Source organism: Hippocampus bargibanti, linkage group LG07 (genome assembly GCF_051943395.1).
Source record: "Hippocampus bargibanti isolate YZ-2025 linkage group LG07, ASM5194339v1, whole genome shotgun sequence".
NCBI lineage: Eukaryota > Metazoa > Chordata > Actinopteri > Syngnathiformes > Syngnathidae > Hippocampus > Hippocampus bargibanti.
In genome coordinates this window covers 520,575-544,668 of record NC_142740.1, presented here as the reverse complement: position 1 = coordinate 544,668, position 24,094 = coordinate 520,575, and the positions used below count along the sequence as shown (strand labels likewise).

General features: G+C 43.9%; 2 protein-coding genes and 1 long non-coding RNA gene across 3 annotated transcripts in view; 1 reads left to right on the top strand and 2 right to left on the bottom strand.

Annotated features, from left to right (window-relative positions):
* The window catches only part of LOC148895026 (uncharacterized), a 36,204-nt gene that overhangs the window by 6,435 nt on the left and 5,675 nt on the right, over positions 1–24,094 (top strand). The window contains exon 5 of the long non-coding RNA XR_016115549.1: positions 23,031–23,063. This is a non-coding gene — a long non-coding RNA (uncharacterized LOC148895026). The remainder of the gene's footprint in view (positions 1–23,030; positions 23,064–24,094) is intronic.
* Positions 695–10,938, bottom strand: dsg2.1 (desmoglein 2, tandem duplicate 1). Its single transcript, XM_089000861.1, has 14 exons — positions 10,864–10,938; positions 7,538–7,651; positions 7,252–7,410; positions 6,588–6,729; positions 6,355–6,515; positions 5,949–6,083; positions 5,683–5,868; positions 5,014–5,486; positions 4,727–4,869; positions 4,294–4,515; positions 3,873–4,115; positions 3,340–3,470; positions 3,023–3,265; positions 695–2,840 (listed from the first exon to the last, which is right to left on the bottom strand). Exons 1-14 carry the CDS (start codon positions 10,894–10,896, stop codon positions 1,794–1,796), a joined length of 3,432 nt encoding a protein of 1,143 aa, XP_088856987.1. The 5' UTR covers positions 10,897–10,938; the 3' UTR covers positions 695–1,793.
* LOC148895027 (desmoglein-2.1-like) lies at positions 13,544–24,063 on the bottom strand. Its single transcript, XM_089000862.1, has 14 exons — positions 24,022–24,063; positions 21,537–21,656; positions 21,283–21,438; positions 20,239–20,380; positions 19,657–19,817; positions 19,447–19,581; positions 19,193–19,378; positions 18,840–19,105; positions 18,596–18,738; positions 17,852–18,064; positions 17,533–17,775; positions 17,207–17,337; positions 16,887–17,126; positions 13,544–16,812 (listed from the first exon to the last, which is right to left on the bottom strand). Exons 1-14 carry the CDS (start codon positions 24,049–24,051, stop codon positions 15,904–15,906), a joined length of 3,075 nt encoding a protein of 1,024 aa, XP_088856988.1. The 5' UTR covers positions 24,052–24,063; the 3' UTR covers positions 13,544–15,903.

Below are 24,094 nucleotides of genomic sequence, written 5' to 3'. Positions count from 1 at the left end.
AGGTTCACACTCCCCCGAAGAAAAATAAAATAACTTTACTTTTCTAAATACAAAGAATGACATTCGTTCAAAGGAGACTAAATTTCAAAGCTGCCATGTGAACGTGCAAATAAAAAAAGCGTAATTGCTCGCCCAAACGCTCATTTCCTGTCATTAAGTCATCAATTTTGATTATCAATGGGCTTTGAGGACGTGGGGGGGGGGGGGGGGGGGGGGGTAATGCAGTCATCAGCGCTCAGTGAAACGTTACATTGTTGAGATGGATGACGCCATTTGCTCCGATGAGCTAAAGGACGATGTCCCAAATACCACTTCTGTGTTCCCATCCGTCCCCGTGGGCGGGACATAAAGGGACATGCTGTCCGTCCAAGTTTCCAGTCATATACTCCCTACGTATTAGCATATGCCCCCCTGAAGACTGGAATGGCTCTTAGTATGTTCCAGTGCGATTTTGCATCGCCATAAATAACCCTGGCATACATTGTGATGACTCAGCAGATGGGTGTTGATATAGCGCCCTCTTTATTGAGAAATCTATCCAGCTCCTTCCGCCACTTCCTGGTTGGCAGCCAAGCAAGCACTTTCATGATATGAGCCAACTCCTTTCCTCCCCTTTTGCGCCAAACACCTTTAAAATCAAGTGCGGTGTGCAAAAGGCCATCGTGGAGTCAAAAAAACAAACCAAACATTTGAATGTCGCTACCTCATCTTTTTATTTGGCTGTAGAAAACATCTTCCAATCAATGAAAAAAGAAGTACTCTTGTATTAAAAAAAGTCAATCAAAGCCTTCTCCTGATATACAACGAACGAACAACCCACCTTGGTGCAATACATACTATACACTGTATATATATATATTGGTCAATCAGTCAATCAAGCAATCCATCAATTGGTCAATCGATTGACTGCTCAAGCAATTGATTGATTGATCAATTAATCAACCAACATAGCAATAAACCAGCATATCAACATATCAATCAATCAATCAATCAATCAATAAAAAAACAACCAATCAATAAATCAGTCCGTAAGAGGTTTGATTTATAGTCCTTAGTTGTCCAGTTCCTGTATTTTTTTTAATCCACTGTGGGAAATTTTAAGGTAAGAAGAGCTGCAGTGAGTGTTCCTGGATGCTAACTGGTAGAAACGGTACTTGATTACTCTGTGAAGTTCTGGACACAGTGAGGGTCAGAACGCATTTGTGTTTGGCAATATGTCAGCCAGACAAAAAGACAAAATATATACCGGATGGCTCAACCGAAGGAGTCAGGGCCACCCCCCCCCCCCCCCGGTCCCCCCAAAAAAAGGGTGAATTTTAGCAAGAAAACAAGAAGGTGAGATGTGTATTATCGTACGCGATCCTTTGGCATTTAGCTTGTTCACAAAAAGAAAAAAACAGTCCGGTATAAGCCAAATATTTGCCACTTGACTCGGTTGGTTATGAAAGGTAGGCAAGAGATTTTTGTTATCGTTGGCAGAAACACGGAGGCACAGCCAAAATATCCAACAAAGAGATAATGGAGCACTTTGGGCGTCCGTAATCTCCATTCCGACCCAAACCGACACGTTATCTCCATGGGGTGTCTGGTAGGGTCTCCGTATTGGTTGCGTGAGAAAGAGCATAACACGTAAGACGGGTAGGAGCCGGCTAGCATAAACGTGCAGACGCATGTACTTTCGCGCCGAGGCAAAGCCGCTGCAGAATATCCACCACCAATAAAACCTGCACGCTAACAAAATAGTCGAGGGAGCCGCCTTGACCAAAGTTGCTTTCAAGAGTCATCGGTCCTTCTCACAGTTCGGTGAGCTTCTCTTCCTGTCGCACCACCTTGCGGTATGTCGGTACTCTGCTCACGCCGCTGCTGGATGATGTCACCGTGGTGCTCTGAGATCCAGAGATGTTGGTCATCTGGGGCAATCCGAGGTCTGGCAATTGGACGCCGCCTTGTTTGATGGAGGTCTGGCTTGTCCTCACCACTTTGCTCACAGGAATCTTGCTCTCAATGATGGTCTTGGAGCCGGGTAAGGTTCCCGCTTGCGCTCCTGACACCAACATCACGCCAGGCCCCTGGACTTGTTTCCCAGACACCACCTTCTTTCCTTGGATTACCAGGCCTTGTGTCGGTGACCCCGGGTTACCGGTAACCAGCACCAGGCCAGAGCCCGGAGCTTTTCCGCCCGATACCACCGTCTGTCCTTGTACGATCATGCCTTGCGTGGGTGATCCAGGGGTACCCGTAACTAGCACCATGCCAGGGGCTTGGGCTTGCGCACCAGACATCACCGTCTGTCCTTGCACCAGCATGCCTTGCGGAGCCGCCAGCATCATCCCCTGGAGGTTGGTAGCCGGTGCCTCAGCTAGCAGCATGGTGTTCTGGACTTGTGGCTGGACCACATACTGCATCGGCTGCAACACAGGGGCGGCGGCGGTGTAGTAGACTGGCTGCTGCTGCTGGAGCAGGAACATCTGCCCCTGATTTTCCACCCCTTCGATGACTGTGGTTCTCCCTTTGTTCCGCGTCGTCGTGTTTTCCTTCAGCACCTGAGTCACGGTCTGTTCTACTTTGGGGATAACCGGTTGCAGCTTGGGGGGTTCTGGCCTCGGTTCGATCAAGACCTTCGGGGGCGGCGGAGTGACTTCTGTTTGGATCTTTTTGCCGCCACACACCTCCGCCAGGGTCTTGAACTTGAGTCCGAGGTCATCGAGGAACTGTAGATCGTTGTCACTCTCCAGAAGACTGCAGCAGCCCACGGAGCCGGCCAGGGAGCCTTGGCCCTCGTTGTCGAATACCAAGAGCGCGTCCTTCACTGCCAAGTCCTCTCCTCCGCCGCTCAACTTCTGTTGAGGGAAGACCAAGACATGGTTTGATGATAAACATCAGGAGCAACTGTTTTCATCTGTCTTTTTTTAACCAGTTCAAGTTAAAGTACTTCAATGTTGACCAGAGTCTCTATCTACACAAGTATCTTGACTTCTGCTTCTACTTTCGACATCTGGTATTAGGACATTTAAGTCCGTACCTGATCATAGTACTGTGCAAGGATGTGTTGCGGGAAACCAATGTCATCATAAGCTGCCCCCGATTCCCTTTGGAACTCAGAGTAGAGCCTTCGCTGGTTCCTCATTCCCATCATCGAATCTCTTTTGATACCAAAGTCCTCCTGAAAGCCGTGCATGTTCCTCCCATCCGAGTAAAATTGCGCATCCTGTTTTTGGAGATCCACGGCATCCACTTGTGTGGGCATGTTCATGAGTGGCACCTCCTGTGGTAGTTCAAACCTTGTCAGTACATTTCTCCCAAATTACAGATCAGGCAGAACATTTTCCAGTGACGTACCGTGTTCTCTCCTTGGCCTTCGGTGTGGTAATTAATGAGATGTGATTTTGTGTCAAAAGGCAGACTGGTAAAGTTTCCCGGTAGGCCTGCAGCTCCGCCGCATTGGCAGAAGAGTAGCAGTAAAGGGATGACTGTGAGAACAAAAAAAAGTATTTGGGTGAGCCAGTTTGTGTACCTCGAGATTACTGAATATCGTTCCATAGTCATTTCTCATGTCCTTGTTTATCATGGTTACTTGTTATCGATGATACTAGGGTAGCCTGGACTACCGGAGAGAACTTCCTTGTGTGTTCTACAAACGTGGCCACGAGAGTTGATTCTGATTCTGTTTTATTTTTTATTTTATTTTTTCATGACCACCTTCCACAGTGCCATGTTACTGGTGATGCAAAACTGTGCAGTAGGTGTATTAACGGTCAATAGCCCTCAGAGGCCCCCTTGTGGTTGTGTAAGCATAAGCAAGTGCTGTTTCGGCTCATGGCTCAGACGGACGGGGTCTGCCCTCACCCAAAACGAGACAATTTTTCACTTACGCAGTAGTAGCAGCAAGCCCAGTAGCAGCAGACCGATGCCTGCTGGTCCCAACTCGGACTTCTTGTCAGGCTGACCCCTTCCGCCTCGGGTGCCGCAAATCTCTCCGTCCTCGCAGGTGCACACTTGGACTGTCACCTTCTGTGGGTCCGGGCACGCCTGCCCTTGCGCATCCTTCACCAATAATTCCACCTCGTGTAAGCCAGGCCATAAGGACTGTTGGGCTCTCACGATTGCTGCGGTATCTGTCCACACAAATGTATCAGTGAGATTGAGCCTGAAATTTAAGCTCTATACTTAACCTTGCCTTCAAGATGGATTCTCACAGTATTTATGAGTTCACAAAACTTAGAGAATCATTTGAGCAACTCGTGAAAGGACCCAGCTTTTCCCTAAGCGACACACAGTACGTTGTCTCCTCACCGTTGAGATGCTCCACCTGCCATTTTCCCTCAGTGCTTTCTGGGATGATTTCAAAAGTGAACGGAGCTCCGTTGGGGAAGTCATCTCCGTCAATGGCGCTGATAATGGTCGCATCGTCGGGAATGCACAGAGTCTCGAGGGTACTGGTGAGGGTGGGGCAGTGGTCATTGAAGTCTTCCACCTGGATAGCTACAGTCCCAGTAGCCGTTCCCGATGGTGCATCTATTTATGGGGAACATCCAGAGTCTTTTATTTAAGTATTTTTTTTTTACTAAGAATGGTATGTCAACACTGTATGTAGGTAGACACCCGGACAATCATCGCCCACACTTACAGACTTTGATTGGATTTACTCTTGGAAACGTCAATGTATACTTGCTATGTACAGGATTGAACCGACACAAGAGTCAGGGGGCTGATTGTGGTTATGTACCTTCAGAAATACAGAGTACTTTGGCGTAGTAGGTGCCATTCACTAACAAAGTGGACTCTCTGTCGGGCATCTTGTTCAGTCTGATATCAGCGGTCTTTGGGTCAATGGTGAGCCAGTTGTCAGGATCCGAACCTTTAACATATCTGAAACCCAAATGCACAAGAACAGACTGCTTCAGGTCTGTGTATATTTGTAAAAAGAAGCAGATGTTTAGGCAGTAGTTTGTTTTGGTTTATTTTATGATCAAGTCAAAAGTAGTATCACATTGTACCCGTGTAGCCACTCACCTCACATTCTCGGCTGGTTTCCCCGTATCGCCGTCTAGCGCAGCATAGCGAGTAATGATGTTGTTCATGTTGAAGGTCGAGCTGCCTCCCTCAGACATGGTGATGACTTTTACTTTGGGGTCAAAACGCGGACCCTCACGCTGGTTCTTGACCTTGATTTTGATGGGATAGGTTTTGTATGTTGTGCCTTTCCACGTGACTCCTCCAGTGGTAGTTGTCATCCCAGTGCTGAAACCTTGTAACCAGCTGGTACTTCCTCCTCCACTTGTTCCTCCGCCTCCTCCTACTCCCCCTCCTCCCCCTCCTCCACTGCCCCCCCCTGCTCCACCTGCACCCCCTCCACCTCCTCCGCCACCTGCTCCCCCACCAAAACCTATGTTAGCTGTGGTTGGGTTAGATGGATCATAAGGAGGAACCAAGTTCAGCACAGCAATCCCCAGGTCCAAGTTCTTCACATCTTCATAATCTACAGCCTGGAACAGGACACATGCTTTTAAGTACAATGGCAAATTCAAACGTCAAAAGTGTATAACTACCAAGTTACGCTGGGGAATGTGCAAATTTGTCTATTTCCAGATTTCTTGAGATACCATATTCTCCATCTTGTGACCTCTAGAATAATCTACTTTTACGCATTTTCTGTCTCAAACCTTACTTGGCATTTTGTACCTTATCAAGCATGAGGACACCCTCGTTTGTCTTGGAGTCGGTGATCATGCTGAAGTACCCGGCCTCGTTGCCTTTGACGATCTTGAAGACACTTTTCCAGTTGTCCGTCCCATACAGGTCCAGGTCTTTCGCTTTGATCCGCATCACCTCAACGCCTTGCGTGTTCTCCGAGATGCTGCCTTCGTACTGTGGATACATGGGTTAGAGGCAATGGACTTTTTTTAAACTCACTAAAATGAAGGCAATAACAATTGCAGATGACGTACCACGCTCTTTTCCAGGGTGGGCTGGTTGTCGTTGACGTCGAATAGTTTAACGACGACGTTGCTGGTGGCGCTGTTCCCGCCTGGCGCACCATTAAGGTCCTGACCCTTCACTGTCAGCGTGTACTTCTCGGTTTTCTGAAAGGTCAAAAGGCGGTTACAGATGAAGGTTTTCAGACAAGAGTAAAGAGATCAAATTAGGGTTTCAGGGTTTTAAGGGGTACGGTTTCAATTGTGCATTTTAGGATAGGATTAGACTTTTATCCCTGGATGAGGGTTGTAAGATAGGGTGTGGTTTTAAATAATGCTTTTTAGACTACCTTAGTGTTTGAAGTTAAGAACTGAGATTTTTGCTTCTTCAAGCCAAATTTAGAGTTTCTCCTGTGGCTGAGGCATGTCTACCCCGTACCTCTCTGTCCAAGTTGGTGCGTTTAACGTAGATGGTCCCGTCGTTCTCCATGTAGAACATGTCATCGGGTGGATCCTGGCCCACCAGGCTGTATGCGATTTGAGAGTTGATATTTCCCGGCTCGTCAGCATCGGTTGCACTGATTTTCATCACGTACGTCCCTGCAACAAGAGGAGAGGTGACCAATCATGCACAGCCGTGGTAGAATCCAACCAGGCGACCCATCCGCTCACCTACACCGCTGCGCTCATTGACCGAGCCAGCTGGGATGACATTGAAGATCGGGGAGTTGTCATTCATATCTCCCACCCTGAAGCGGATGTTGATGTTTCTCTCTGCCTGCCTGCCATCTGTGTAGGTCGCCACCCCTGACAGCTGCAAGCACGGTGACGAATCAGTTGATACACTTGCGGCCTGATACTGCACGGCTTCGGAGATGAACCCGAGGCCATCAATGTTACAGGCTTGACTATCGAGGTTTTCAACTAGGGTTAGAGTTTCAGATTCGTCTTGCTAGTCGTTCTTAGCACTGCTTTTGATCATCAATCATTCAGAAGATGATATTTGAATGTCTTGAAACGTTTGTCGGTATTTCAGGCATGGCGCTTTCTCGATGTTGTTTTTTTTTTAATTTCTCGGTATTGACGTACTGACTTTGCGATGTTACACGCATCGCCCTCTTTTTGTGATGACATCATATGTCAATGTAGCATTAAATTTCATTGTTATGCCGATGAAAAAGGTCTTTGAGATATTTCTGTAACTATGGGTCAGAAATATTTTTAGTCTTGACCTGTTTTCACATTCGGTTTAACGTTTCAAGGACCTCAAACCAGAATTTGGGTTTAAAAATGATATGGTTGTTGACATCAGATGCCTCCCATGCCCCTTACTCACATTGAACATGCTGTATTCTTCCCTGTCGAGCTTCTTGGTGAGCTTAATGTAGCCCGTTCTAGGGTCCACCACGAACAGGTGGAATGGGTACTGGTTGGCACCCACTCCCTCCAGGGAGTAGGCCAGGTTCCCGTTTCCGTCATCAAAGTCTGAGTGGATCTGAAACGTACAGTGATGATGAATAAACGACAGCTTTCCATTGTTGCGAAATTGGACCACATGGGGGCACTAAAAGCAAACGTGTAACAAATGAATGCTCCGCCGGATCAACCTGTACTGTACTCACTTTCGCCACGTAGAGTTCGTTGGAGTAGTCCGTGTTTTCTACCAGAACTTTTGGCGGAGGCACCCAGTGTCTTTTTCGTCTGGAGAGGACTTCACCCCCCACCAGGGCAGCCGTCTAGAATTGGCAAAACAATTCACATCGTGATGTTTGTTTATTGGATTTATAAATGCAAGTGAACGAGCTAGCAAGACTTAACATCATTTTTATTATTTCCTGCAATGTGGGCAGAAGATGACCAAGAACATTTGGTCTCATAATCCTGTCCGCAAATCCAAAGTTTCATATACTGTACTGTACTGTACTGTACTGTATTGACAATTATTCGAGCCTTTATTCAATGCAAACATATATAGTATACTACTTGTAGTAATAGTGAAATATGGACACTCGTCATGTCCTTAAGTGTCGCTGACCCTTCTTGGTGCCTTTTGCTCACATTCACAGCAACATAAAGGTCAAGTATTGTTGGAAGCATGTAGACTTGCCCCATATAATTTATGGTTCCCAGTATCCTGCTTGGCGTTTGAGGTTTTTGTATGAAACGCTTGATACTTTTTCCCACCGTCGTGTTAGCCTGAGGCTCTGACTGTCGTCCGCTGGTGCGAGTCGGTGGCTGAATGCGGACAAACCAGTCGGGCCTGCAACCAAACGTTGAAGCGGTGGCGAAGTGACAATAAGTCAGGCGGACTTTACGTTGACACCCTGCACTTGTCAACAGTCCTCAAAGTCCCAAGTAGGAAGTCAACACTCATGTAGCACAAAACCTCCGAAGTCACCCTAAACGTCACATCTGCCAAAAATACTGACCCCCTAACACCAACACCTTGGCCCTTCCCTTAAGACCAAAACACCACATCCAATGTCTTAAGACCAGATCCCTGACACTCCAACAGCACAACACCCAGTCCTCGTAACCGCAACACCCTAACAAAAACCCTAATCCTCACCCTAACACCCAAGTCCTCATTGACACACCCTAGCTACCCGACCAGCTGTCAACCAGCCTGTCTACCTGCCACGCCCGCAGACTGAACTCCGAGCCGGTGCATGCGCGCAGGTGAGCAACGTTAGCACAAACTGCCACAAGCGGGCGTGGCAGCGTATACTTTGACTGCCAAAGTCCTCAAGTTAGCACAAGCAGTCCGTGAAGAATGTACAGAATGAGCATGAAGTTACTTTCCCCGAGGGAATTGATGCTGGTACGTCTTTGCCCATGTCGTTGCAGAAGTTAGTATGAGCTAGCAACATCAAAGTAAAAAGAGTAGCGAAAACCTGTGATCACAATAATGTGCTAAGCATCGCAATATTGATCTCCAATATTTCAATAAGTTGAAGTATTTGCCGTGTATTTTTATATTGCTTGTTTATACAGCTCTCAAATGCCGTCTGTATCTTTTCTGAGGCGCCAATAGCAACCCAAACATCTGACTCTAATTTTAACCCTCAACCTTTCTGAGTGATGCTAACCCCACCCGACCCGAAGGCTAACCAAACACGGAAGTATTCCGACAGGCCCTGACTGTAACGCTGCCCAAAACTGTTCAGAGTGCCGAACAATATTTCAAATTTACATGACCATCTGTAATAAAAATCAGATTAGCATTAGCGTACACTGCTAAGTATTGTCTTGTATTCAAATGGTATGTAAATTTAAACTTTCCAACATTTCAGCAGCTCGGTTTGAGATAGCGAAAACAAATCTTGATACGTGGCTGGGTTATCATCTGATATCAACCCACTATTATCCAATATCAATACGATATCGATAGATCCCAATTGAACACTAGCACTTGATCTGGAGTTTGACCTTGCACCATGATCTCGCTTATCTCAACGACCGGCACAAATATGTTCTCCCGGGGTTGTGCTTTTCACTCAAAGCTATTTTGGTTTGATGAGTCAAGACCAGGCGGCCTTGGAAAACGAACAAGCAGATTATTAGCCGTCTAACGAGTGAAATGATGTCGTACGTCAAGAGATGCGCCATTTCGAATGTTGGTACGATCGTCAGCTTTTGGGTTAAAGTCTTTTTCATTTTTCAAACCATTTCTTGGACTCTTTCTTAAATTCAGTTTGAATTGCAGTTTTTCCATTTGACGACGTGTCTGTCAAGGTTTGACACCATTTCCTCCATTTTATCAAAGTGTCTGAAAGTCATGACAAAAAGTTAGCGGACACCAGGGCAGATAACTCTGAAAAGTTGTCTGCCCCATTTTTCACTACTTGAAACACAATAAGACGACTAAATGCAAAAAAAATAAAACATTGTTGCGAAGTATGAAGGATTTTTTAAAATTACGAACAAAACGAACGTTTGTTTAGCAATTTGCATACTCGGCATGGCAGCCAATCAGAAGCCTGTTTCGTGTTCAGACTATACTGTGACTGTAAAGTGTACTTGTGAGTTATGAAAGGCGCTTAGAAAGAGGAGTCTAAGTGGCTCGTAGCGGTTTGCTTCTAGCTTTTGCTTTATGAAATAAAACAAACGTTTGATTTGAAAATAATCTTTTTTTTTCCTTGAAGAAGTTGTCGGCCACCCGGGCCGAGACGTTGTGAAAGTTGTAAGCCCGACGTAAAAGTTGTACGCCCCGGGCCTCCGGGCAGACGTTATTTCAAACACTGGTTTTACCAAAGTGACCACAATTCACATTGGAATATTATTTTGATCGATTCAAATCAATATTTTTGGGGAGTATTTATTTCATTTGTGACCAACATTTGTTTTCAGAGTACAATTTTACTGGCATTTCACCAAACGTAGTCATATTCCAGAACTTTGACCTCATTTTACACAATCTGACTAACATTTTCACCATCTTGCCTCCTCCATTTTGAACCAATTTGTCTTTGTTTACCCGCATTCTAATCAGATTTGACCTGCATTTCAACCAACATTTGACACAAATGTAATTTTTTTAAACTCCACCTTCACCATAATATTACAGCATCACCACAATCTTAACACCCAAGCCACATTTGACCCCCATAAGTGCATTTTAACCAACTTCTTTTGGCATTTTTTACCCCAATATGATCAACATTTTTTGAATCATTTCCGACAGGCAAACCGCACAAGACTTGTTCGCCTTGCACCTGTATCGCCGTGACAACCGTCTATTTACAATCAACGCATTCTAGGGTGAAATAAAACTCACCTTACACCTGAGCAATGACGTACATACAACATACGGCATGACAACACCTGCCCGAGAGCTCCAAGTTTCACATTCCAAAATTCCACACCCGCTTTTTCACCAAACAACTAGCCGCTAAATTTCAGTTAAAAACGAAACGAGGTCAAAAGCGTGTCAAGGATTTGTACTTACGGCTAGCAAGAGCGACACAAACTTTAAAATCATGACTCCTGCCCTGCATCCATGTAACGAAGCCCACGTCGCTTCCTGAGAATGTGAGACGAACCGGGCTGGGAGGAGGCTTATTTATCCAGGGGAGGAGTACTTTGTTCTTGCTAGGTGCGTGCGCACACACACAAACACACACCTAGCAAGCCTAGCAGGCAGCGACAGGTTAGCGTGTGCGCCTGAGAAACTTTGGCAGAAATATTTGGCCTTAAGAGCAGAGTGAGAACACGTCGGTCCTGTTAAGGCCTCGACCCGCCGCGCAGAGGTCGACTCTTCATTACGCAAATTACGTTTTGTTCCCGTGCTAGCTGTGCTGAAAAGTGTCGTTAGTCGCCTCGCATTCTGTAGGGATGTGACAAAAGTGTCCAGCGTCCATTTGTGTTGACTATCTATTCGCTGACTAATAGATAGCTATATTTTATTGAGCGTTTTAACAACAGCTGTAGAGCGTTAACATGGACAAAAGGCAAATGCTGCCCCCTCGTGGAAGGGAAAAACATTGCCAGAGGTCTGAACAGTGCTTTTTCTGCACCCCCGCTCGCAAGAAATACCAAAACGCGAACAAATTCAGGAATGGCGCGCCACGTCATGCTGTTCAATTCCTGCATAAATTCGGGAATGGCAGTGAATGAGTTACCATAAGCTGAAAAGTTAGTTGAAAAGGCTGCAAGTGGGCAGAGTGAGTGTGGGGGGATGTGATCGATGTGATACATTTAATTTCTAAGCGCCTTTCAAAACTGTCAAGGTCATTTTACAGTCACAGGATACGATGAAAAGGTTTCTTCAGCCCTCATCTCTACTTCTTTCAAGGTGTCGGACGTTTCGCTTCTTATCCAAGAAACTTTGTCAGCAAACTACAGCCAGCTAATTAGCTAGCTAGCTAATAGCTAGCCAGCCGGCTAGCTAGCTAGATAGCTAATAGCTAGCCCGCTCGCCAATGTAAGCCGAACCGTCTTGGCGTCGTATTATTGACCATCCGTCATATTTAATGCTCTCACATATGCCCTTCTAAGGTAATGATCTAATCTACACTGTAATTTATCATTTCTGGAGAATATGTCAGAAATGTCGGCTCACCCCAAAAAATGTGTTGACGTTTAGAAAGCCCCCAAAACGGTTTCTCCGCCATGAGAATCACTCTCTCACCTAAAACTGCTGACGGGAGCGCCGCGCCCAGAAAGTGTGAGTAAGTCAGTAAATGACGAAGTAGCGTCAGTGACTTTGCGGTGACAGAACAATGCGGGCTAACGCTACATGCCGGTCGCTCGCTCGCTCGGGGCTTCCACTGCCTGCGTTGAAAACAAACACGCGCTTCAGTCGTCGGGCCTGTTTTGTCGTCGGATCAGATGTCAGCGCCTCAGTTTTCTCTGCTGCTTAGTGATTGGTTCCCCGAGTTAGTAGTTGGAAAGGTTGTAGTAAATCAGGAAAGCCGGGAAATGGCTCATGGTGTTTGGCTGGTTTTACCGATCTTTAGGCGATTCTAGCATATACATATCCTTCACTAAACCGATATGGTGGGTACAACAGGCAACATAGGATTAGTAATGCCGATGAGGTGATACCAGTGCAAATAGGGCAATTAGGCCAGTCGTTAGTCAGGACAATAGGAGCAATCAGTGGAGCCGCAGGGAGTAGTCCTCTGCTCCCCCCAACCTGAGAGCAGGGACCTATCATAGCAGGGTCCGGCACCGCCACGTCTGGACAGTAGGGATATATATATATATATATATATATATATATATATATATATATATATATATATATAAGGCTGAAACTACCAGCAAAAATGTTAGTTTGCTGACGAAGCTTCTTGGAAAACAAGCGAAACGTCCGACACCTTCAAATTTGTACAGATGACGGCTGAAGAAACCTTTTCATGGATGGACCACTCCTGTACGACTGAGATCTTACACAGACGTTAAGCATATAGAGACTCGACAGCATAAACAAGACCTTGAGTCTATGAGTCACCCTTTAAGTGACTCACACCAAGAGCAATATAAGTTTGAACGAAAGTCTTAGCGTAGCCGCCGCGCCCAAAACAAGCTATTGATTAAGCTAATTGCGATTTCGGTCATTCTTTCTCCGAAGAGTGAATCCAAGTTTTGGAGGGTTGTGCTAAAATCTGGTCCATCGATGAAAAGGTTTCTTCAGCCGTCTTTGAAGGTGTCGGACGTTTCGCTTCTTATCCAAGAGGCTTCGTCAGCGAACTATTTTTTTTTTTTTTTGCTGGTAGTTTAGGCCCGATATATATCCCTACTGTCCAGACGTGGCGGTGCACTTTGCTAGGATAGGTCCCTGCACTGAGGTTGGGGGGAGCATAGGACTATTTCCTGAGGCTACACCGATTACTTCTATTGTCCTGACTGATTACTTCTATTGTCCTGCTTGATTATGGGGTCTACGACTGGCCTGATTGCCCCATTTGCCCTGCTATCACCTCATCAGCATAACTAAGCCTATGTTGCCTCAGCAGTCTATTGTACGAACGATCCAAATTAAACCACCCCACCATGGCGATTTAGTGAAGGGTTTTGCTGTTTCATGAAATTAGCTTCTTAAGTCTGGTTGCTTTATTTACGCAACATTTTTACGACAACGATGACTTTGCAAATTTGGAACTCAATATTGATTCATTTCAAATTTTATTTTGTGGTGACTGTCGTTAAGATGAGGGGAGGAGAGTGAATTACAGATGTTTTGGGGTCAAATATGACACATTTGGGATTATGGATTCCGCTTATAATGATAGGTCACTTTACAGTCACAGGATCAGTTTTTCTGTGGGTGAGCAGCGGAAGCCACATGCGCCAGCGTTCACTCAACCCGGAATAACTCAAATAGATAGAAAATTAGCTCGCTAGCTAATAGATAACTAATAGCTCGCTAGCTAGATAGCTGAATAATTCAAACAGATAGAAAGTTAGCTAACTAATAGATAACTAATAGATATCAGAATCAGAATCAGAATACCTTTATTCGTCCCACAATGGGGACATTTGCAGATAGCGAGCTAGATAGCAACCAGATAGCTGATAGATAACAAATAGCTAGCTTGCTAGGTAGCTAATAATAATACATTTCATTTCGAAGCACTTTTCAAAACTCTCTAGGTCACTTTACAGTCACAGGATCAGTTTTTTTTTTCTTCCTGTTGGTGAGCAGCGGCAGCCACTCGCGCCAGTGTTCACTCTACCCGGAAGTAACTCAGCTAGATTAATCTGAGTCCTCTAAGTCTTAAAAGTGAATTTCCCAAATTCCTACCAGGAGCCTTTGAAAAATTTCTCTTGCGCTGGATAGTTACAAAATTCATCTTCTTAGCATCAATGTGGGTGTGGCTTTGAAACCTGCTCCCTACCCCACCTCCTTTTCACCAAAGGTGTGTCTCAGCGTGGGAGTAGACAACAAACTGACAGTGCACATTAGGAGAATGTATAGAATTATACAAATGGAGATGAGACGTGAAGGACAAATAGCAACAATCCGAAAAATACACATTAGTAATATAAATGACATTGACGTTCATTCATTTCCGTTGCCATGGAAATTCTGTCTATTAATAATAATAATAATCCATGTTATTTCTAAGCACCTTTCAAAACTCTCAAGGTCACTTTACAGTCACAGGATCAGTTTTTCCGTAGGTGAGCAGCGGCAGCCAAATGCGCCAGTGTTCACTCAACCCAGAAGTAACTTAAATAGATAGAAAGCTAGCTCGCTAGCTAACAGATAAATAGGTAGCCAGCGAGACATTTAGCTAAATAGCTAGATAGCCATATAGCTAATAAATAGCCAGCGACATAGATAGCCTGCTCGGTATTATTTCATCAAATAGCCAAATACATTTATGAATAATAAGGAAGCATAATGCTGAGTTATTTAATCGAGTGACAGCGAGAAACAAAATGGTGGTGTGCGTATGTGCATTGGGGGTTGGGGGTTGAAAACCGGTTCCGCAACGAAAAGCCGCACATGCACAGGCACACACAATCTCAGCAGACACACCCAAAGTGCTCTTTGCTTCTTTTGGGTACATGACCGGGTGATTTTTTTTTTTTTTTAATTCGCTATTCGTTTTAGCTTAACATTGCGACAAGTGGAATTTATTTGACACTTGCAGCGGTGAAAATGCTGTGTTTGTTGCACCCTAAAATGTTTTTGTTCTGTTTTCTTCTGTTTTATATCATAATAATTCATTTCATTTCTAAGCGCCTTTCAAAACTCTCAAGGTCACTTTACAGTCACATGATCAGTTTTTTTCTGTGGGTGAGCAGCGGCAGCCACACGCGCCAGCGTTCACTCAACCCCAAAGTAACTTAAATAGATAGCAAGCTAGCTAGCTAGCGAATATATGGCTATTAGCTAGCTAGCAGATTTTGGACACTTGAAGTCATTTTTATTGGTGTTTTGCATTTGAATAAAAATATCATACTGCGTGTTTTGGGTATTTTAGATGATATCAAAGGTTTTTCTGATGTCAGTTAAAAAACAAAAAAGTGGCGTCGGTTGCCCTTTAAAGATCGTGTAAACAAAACAAACACCAGAAGAATAATCACGATCATACATTTCATTTTTAAGCGCCTATGACATGCCAAGGGATTACACATGTAAATTAGCCGTATGCTAACTTGGAAAGTTTTACGCAGGTATTGTAGCAGTGTTCATCAATGCGCGTGGTGCCTTTCAAATAAACAAGTAATTGAAAAATACGTTGGGGCATGATGTCAAGGCGCTCATCCACAATATGACCACAGGCGCTAGCCACAAGCTAGCTAACAGGCGGCGAGTAACTTGCACAACTATGAAACAGTTAAAGAGTATTGGAAGGAGGCTCAACGCCTGATTGCAAAGTACCTCATAAAAAACAAACAAACACATACTTTTAAAAAGATAAAAAGAAACAGAAATATCCGAGGGTTTCAGTCCCTTTCCCTGGAAGCGAGTCAGCAGGAATGGCTCAAAATCCGGATGGGAAAAGTATCCAAGTGTCTCATCTCATCGCCACTATTTGCGGTAGATTGGGCTTGTGGGAGAAGCCACCTGAGGTCCGGTGGACTCGGTGGTGGTGCTTTTGCTGTTAAAGGACTTCAACCCAGAGGTGTTCCTCTTCTGGGACATACTTCCAGCTTTGTGTATGGTTGATGACCCATCTACCAAATGGACTTTCTGAAGACTAGAAATCCATTCAATTTTTTCACCCGTTTGCCCAGGTGAAGTTTGGCTCCCCCCGAGAACTTTTACAGATCCTACAGGGCGGTTGCTTTCTACAACCACCATGTTCTGGAGGCTGGGATTATTTCTGCCGGGGATCTTGGTCTGGACCTTCGTGTTCTCAACCAGCACCATGCCAGAACTCTCGGTGTGTCCGCCAGACACTAACATCCCTTGAGCAGGTGCTGCCAGAACGGCACCCTGAAGACCAGTAGCTGGTGCCTCAGCCAGCAGCATGGTGTTCTGGACTTGTGGCTGGACTACATACTGAATGGGAGTAGCAGTGGCGTAATAGATTGGCTGCTGCTGCTGGAGCAAGAACATCTGGCCTTGGTTTTCCATCCCTGCCTTCATTGTAGTAATTCCTTGGTTCCGCATAGTCATGTTTTCCTTCGCCACCTGATTTGCAGTCTGGTCCACTACGGGGACAACTGGTGGTAGCTTCGGGAGTTCTGGCCTTGGTCCACTTATGACCTTTGTTGCTGGCGGAATGACATGTGCTCGGAACTTGTAGCCGCGAGACAATTCCGCCAAGGCCTTGAACTTGCGGTCGAGGTTGTCGAGGAATTCCAGGTCATTGTCGTTCTCCAGGAGGCTGCAGCAGCCCACCGAGCCCGCTGAGGAGCCCTGGCCCTCAAAATTGTACTTCAAGAGACCGTCCTTCTCCGCCAGGCTGCCTCCGCCACCTTCGCTGTACACCCTCTATTGAAACATAACACAAAACACGAAAGTTGTGATGATTACCTGCCCACCACTGGTGTAAAGCTATTTCTCACCTGTTGGTAGTATTGGGCTAACAGGTGGTCCGGAAGAGCGATGCTGTCGTGCACTTCCATGGCCTTGTTTCCTATCGCTGCAGCCCCAAACCTAGAGTAGAAGGTGTTCATGTTGGCCTGTCTCCTTGCCCATGACTGCTCCATGTTTCCCTGGAAGGTGTCCAGAAGGACCGACTGCTTCATGTGATCGCTGACATCTTCAGCAAACTGCTGTGTCGGGATGAGGTTTAGCGGCACCTCCTGCCAAAGACCCGGCAGACGGTCAGAAGTCAAAAACGGAATAAGTGTCCTCAAGAGTTGATAGAGTGATCAGGACTGACCGTGTTTTCCCCTTGGCCTTCAGTGCAGTAGTTGACCAAGTGGGACTTGGTTTCAAACGGTATGACCGCCGCACTCCCTGGCAGTCCTGCAGTCCCGCCACACTGACAGAAGAGCAACAGCAGTGGAACCACTAGAACAACAACGCAAGACTTTTTTTTTTTACCTCGCTCAAAGCCAATTCCCCTTTTCAACACCAAATTTGATAGGCTTGGCTGTCATGATCAGACTCACAAAAAACCTTGTGATGCCATTCTTGGAAGAGAATTCCCAGGCTTCCCGTAATAAGATGTGTGATAGAAACTCTAATCTCTTTCATCGGACTTACACAGTAGCAATAGCAGGCCTAGGAGCAGCAGTCCGATGCCTGCGGGTCCTAACTCAGATTTCTTGTTGGGCTGACCTCTTCCGCCTCGACTCCCACAGATTAATCCATCCTCGCATGTGCACACTTGGACCACCATTTTCTGTGGTTCCGAGCACGCCTGCCCCTGCTGGTCCTTGATCAGTAACTCCAGCTTGTGGAGACCAGGCCATAAGGACCGTTGGGCTCTCAGGATGGTTGCGGTATCTGCCCACACAAATTGATCTACAAGAGCTTGAAGGCTGAAGTCGAATGAAATGCAAAAACAAACCGGTCTCCTCACCGTTAAGATGCTCCGCCTGCCATTTTTCATCTGAGATGATTTCGAAGGTGAAAGGAGCCCCATTGGGGAAGTCGTCCTCGTCGACGGCTGTGACGATGACGGCATCATCGGGAATGCACAGAGTTTGGGCAGTACTAGTCAGGGTGGGACAGTGGTCGTTCAGGTCTTCCACCTGGATGGCCACAGTGCCAGTGGCGGTGGTCGAGGGGGGGTCTGTTTGTGGGAACCAAAAGTGGCGATCAAACTCACACTCCCTACTGCAGTAAAGGTTTTTGTTCAGATACTTGTGTCCAGAAAGATTCTGGTGAAGTTTGAAGGACTGATTCAGATCAAGTCATTGGTCTAACATCTTGCATCTCAGATTCCAGAACATGTCTGTAAAATAATCTGTAAACTACAGTAAATATCCAAGTAAACTATTTTCTGTTGCGCTAAAGGACACACCATCTGACAACTGGAGTTTTAGCATTTATGACTGCCAATTCCCCCTTGAGACTCTTTTGGGATTAAAACTCATTGACTGACAAACCTCCCAATTAAGATGTATCCCCTACAGTCATGAACGGGAGTGAAGGAGTTATGTATGATGTAAATAAACTAATTATAATAAAGTCCAGATACCTGGAAGTCAATTCAAATTCAGTAACTTAAGTATTTGTTACACCCTTAGTTACACCCCACAACTGCTGGGACCTCCCCAGAGTTAAAATCGGGTGACTAATTGCTACAACTGTTGCTGTCTACCTTCCGAAATGCAGAGCACTTGAGCGTAATATGTCCCGTTAACCAAGAAAGTGGACTCTCTGTCGGGCATCTTGTTCAATCTGATGTCAGCTGTTTCTGGGTCAATGGTGAGCCAGTTGTCAGGGTCCAAACCTTTAAGATACCTACAACACAGAACAGTCGATTCTTTACAGGATGCAATCTATCAGCAAAATTCACAAGATTAAATTGTTGGAAAACAACTTCCACCACTAGCAGAACTCACTTGACTTTCTCCGCTGGTTTCCCAGTGTCACCATCTAGTGCCGGGTAATGTGCAATGACATCATTGCCCGGAACACCGCCTCCCTCTGGCACGGTGATCACTTTGACTTTGGGATCAAAATATGGACCTTCACGCTGGTTTTGTACGTTGATTTTGACAGGGTAGGTTTTATGCGTCGTGCTTTGCGGAAGTCCCTCATAAAGCGGAGCCTTGTTCCTCACGGTGAGTTCAAGTGCAAGGTCCTTCACGTCCTCATAATCCACAGGCTGTGAAATTGTACACATTTGTTTCAAATTGAGACTTGAGAAGCTAGTCCGGATAGCCTGCATGGTTCTGTTCCTTTCCACCCCTACCTTATCAAGCATTAGGATGCCCTCGTTGGTCTTTGGATCACTTTTGATGCTGAAGTACTTGGCCTCGTTGCCTTTGACAATATCAATCACACTTTGCCAGTTTTCTGTGTCCTTCAAATCCAGGTCTTGAGCTTTGATCCTCATCACCTCCACACCCTGAGTGTTCTCCATGATGCTTCCCTCATACTCCAAGGAGAACGCATGGCTTGTCAGTTCTCGGAAATATAGCATTCTTCATTCTTAATGGCAAGCACCTGGTCTTTTTCCAGCGTTGGTATGTTGTCGTTGATGTCCAGCACATTGATGGTCAAGGTACTGGTTCCTGTGAGGCCGTCTGGGTCGCCATTGAGGTCCTGAGCTTGCACTGTCACAAAGTACCGATCTGTCGTCTGACGGTAACAAAACCACAACGTTTCGCAGTTGATTCATCACAAACATTTCATTTTGTTGAGGGTGGCAGGTACCTCTCTATCCAGAGTAGATTTGTCCACGTAGATGTTTCCATCGTTGCGTATGCGGAACATGTCGTGAGGTGGATTCTGCTTCACAATGGTGTAGAGTAGCTGAGAGTTTGGGTTTCCCTGTTCATCGGCGTCAGTCGCTGTGACAGTCGTGATGGGTGTCCCTGGAAACGGAGACACGCCATATATGTCAGATGTTTCCCCACCCCCTCTACCAAACTGACAGTTTGTTAAACAGGGGCTTAAAAAAACTAGAGTCAAACTAAAAATTAACCATTTCATGGCTCAGTCAGTTGGGCCTGACTTTGTAATACTACACTGCCATCTACTGAACTGGAGTGAAAGTAACTTTTCAGTGTGACGTTTTAATGTATTTGAAGTCATAATTATTGTGATATTTGTTGGCTAGAATGGGCTCCAGCTTTCTATAACCACGATCGGAATAAGCAAGACCAGAATAGTTTATCTTATGAAATACAACCCAAGTAAGTGTGATTGAACTAATCAGGCTGAGATCCGAGCTGCCACAAAATTCTTCTTTCATGGACCTGTACGATCCAAGCATTATTGCTCATATTCTCTCACCCGCAGGGCTACGTTCATACACGTCGACGGGATCCATGGCGTCAAACTGTGGCTCGTTGTCATTCTCGTCTAACACCTTGATGCGAAGGTCAATCCGTTTCTCTGCCTCGGTGCCATCGTTGAATCGGGCGATACCCAGCAGCTGATATGACAAACACCAAGGGCGTGACTTGATTTACTCCACGGCATTATATGCATATTTTAGAAACACACCACAATCAGTACCAAGAATTGGCCAAAACAACAACGACAAAAGGCATTAAGTCAGTATTAAGTCAGTAAGGATGCCCTTCCTGACACAACCCTCTGTATTTATCCGGGCTTGGGACCGACACAAGAAGACTTATGTCCCTTTGTGGCTACAGAACAAGCAACTCGCTCAGTAAAAGGCTCCCAAACACAAAATGGTCATCGGCACAGCAACATTCAAAAAAGCAAAAATTATAGCGTCCATTTGATGTCAATGCTCTTATCGTACAGTGAAATGGGCATCTCTTTCCTTACATTACATCACAAACAGAACTTTTAAGTCCTTTAAGATGCTTTATCTTCTAGTCACCGTATTTCAGAATGTGAAATGCACATACGGTAGTGGAGACTATTTTGTCCACTAGGTGGCAACAAAACCTTACATGGCACAAGTGGAAATTCAACCTATTCCGTTATTCAAAACAATCATTTCTACATTTTGTGGCAGGATGTGTAAGGAAATAGAGAAGATGTTAGAAATGTGTTTGTATAGCGAATTGCCCGAACAGCTCCATTTTCCATTTTTTGAATCAATAATAATAATAATACATTTCATTTGGAAGCACCTTTGAAAAGTCTGAAGGTCACTTTACAGTCACTGGATTAGTTTTTCTGTGGGTGCGCAGCGGCAGCCACATGCGCCAGCTTTCACTCAACCCGGAAATAACTCAAATAACCCTTTGGACAAGCATTTTCATGCTTTTCAAAATAAAGTAATTAATATTCTGGAGTACAAATATGTAGCTATGGATAAAAAGTCAAAAGTGAATGATTTGAAGGCGGCTCTTCGCTCACATTGTAGGCGCCGATGACCTCCCTGTCGAGCACTTGGGTGACTCGAATGAGTCCCGTTTTGGAGTCCACCACGAAGACGTTAAACGGGTCCTGGCTAGCACCGACGCCCTCCAGGGAGTAGCTGATATTGCGATCGCTTTCGAAATCCGATCGAATCTGTAACATCGAGAAAACTCGCAGGCGACGGACACGGAAAGCTTTGGAAGCAAAACGCGTCTTTGTAGCACCCCCTTGTGGTCAAAAGCGGCACTTGCCTTGGCGATCGACTCCTTCCCCGTGTAGTCTCGATTCTCCCTGAGGGGCCTTGGGGGCAGAAGCCATTCTCTTCTTTTCCGCACCGGTTCTTTCCCGGATTGGGATGGCGGTACCAGGCACTCGCGGGTGAAAAAATCACAAAAGTTTAGGCACCTGTCTGGCTACAGCTTGCGATCGGTTGATTTCCAGAACTTTGGTGGCTCACTACGTTTTGTCTTTTACGACGAGTCGTCACAATTTGTTGCTCGGGAACGCCCGACGTTGAAAGATCACATTCTCGCAATTTAGGATCGTGGTGTTCAGGTTGAGCATTTGGGTGGGATGACTTGATCTATGACGGATCCCTACAAATGCCCACCGTGACTCTTCACATGTTTTCTTCAGATTCAAATGTCAGACTTCCTTAAAATGTCGGGACTTTTCAAGACTGTTTTGTGGGTCTTCTCATGACAGGCATGCCCACCACATTTTAAACCGGCTTATGCGGCTGAATTTTTATATCATAGAATGAAATCAAATATAATAAAATAAAGTTACATTAAAATACATTACATTAAATGAATGAATAAAATACATTTACATTAAATTCAATTATATTATATTAAATAAAAAATAAATAAATAAATAAAATAAAGTTACATTAAATTAAATTATGTTACATTAAACATAAATAAATAAATAAAATAAAGTTACATTAAATTAAATCATAGTATATTGAATATTAAATAAATAAATAATTAAAGATACATTAAATTAAATTACATTATATTAAATGAATAAATAAAATACATTTACATTAAATTCAATTATATTAAATTAAAAATAAACAAACAAATAAATACTGTAACGTTACATTAAATTATATTGCATTAAACATACATAAATAAAATAAAGTTACATTAAATTATATTATATTAAATTAAACATAAATAGAATAAAGTTACAATAAATGTAATAATATATTAAATAAATAAATTAAATAGTTACATTACAAATTAAATTATATATTAAATTGAAAATAAATAAATACAGAAGTTAAATAAAGTTACATTAAATCAAATTAGATTAGTATATTGAATTTAAAATAAATAAATAAATGAAATAATGTTACATTAAACTAAATTATATTATCTTAAAGACAAATAAATAAACAAACCCTGTAGGATCCGTTTGTATTGGACGGACCCTGGAATTCTTGCTGTATTCATGTATTCATTTATTTTGGGCGCTGGATCTCGGCATTGAGCAAATTGTGTGCTGCAAAGTGAAACCAGCTTTAATTGTAAGGCTCATTAAAAAAAAAAAAAGTCAATGAATTGTCACTGTGTGTGTGTGTGTGTGTGAAACTTGAGACGGGTCGCATTTAACCTTTCTTCTTTCTTTCCACAAAAACGCCTTTTGTCCACCTGGACACAACTCCCACCCGTCCGCATACCCTGCTTCCATCCCCCATGGCATGTGTACCTGATATCCACTCCCTGTCCAACGTCCAGATGTCTCTTCAGACCACCTTCAACCGTCCTCACGTGAGTATGTCCCACCATCTAATCCACACTTTCAATCTAAAATAGACAGCATGTCTCCATTGTGTGCATGGACGCATCCTGTCCTTTAAATGGTTTCAATTGACTTTTTTTGTCTAACTTTTCCCCCGTGTCCATTTGGACGTAACCAAAATGTACATTTATTTGTCTTATTGCCCACCTGTACGCACCCCAAAGACCACCTGTGCTTGTCCCCATTTACTCAAAGTTCATGTCTCCGCTTGTGCACCAATTAAATATATTTAGTAGTTTATTATGTGCTTTGTGTATGATGTAAGATTTAAAATAAATAAATACATGAATAAATAATACATAAATACATCAGTAAGTAAATACTGTCAATAAATACATTTCCCCATTGTGGGACGAATAAAGGTTTTCTGATTCTGAAATTGTGTAAACAGATAAATAGACAGATGAAAAAATATATAAATATATTTGTACATGAATATATTTAAATAAATAAATTGTTTGGACAGATAGAAAAATTAAAAAAATATATACATAAATAAATAAATAACGAACTAAATAAATAAATACATGAATGAATACATAAATGATAAATGAATACATAAATGACTAAATACACGAATAAATACACACATGAATAAATGAACGAATAAATACACAGATAAATACGTAGTTAAATATACAAATAAATAGTTAAATAAATAAATAAATAAACAAACAAATAAATAAATAAACCGATTAATAAATGAATACATAAACGAATGAATAAATTAATAGATAAATGGGTAAATATACAAATAAATAGTCAAATAAATAAATAATATGCATACCAATAAAAACGTACGACTTTCTCTACCTAGGCTTTTGCTTTCCACCTGAATCCAATTCTTGTATCCATCTTTGCTTTCCTTTGCTTTCCTTTCCTTTCCTCTCAATGCCACCAAGGTATGAATAATTCAAAGTGACTCACCAGGAGGAACAAAACACTCACGCGGGCCATCACGAAGCCTCGTAGGAGGTCCTCTTCAAGTCTGAGCTGAGGA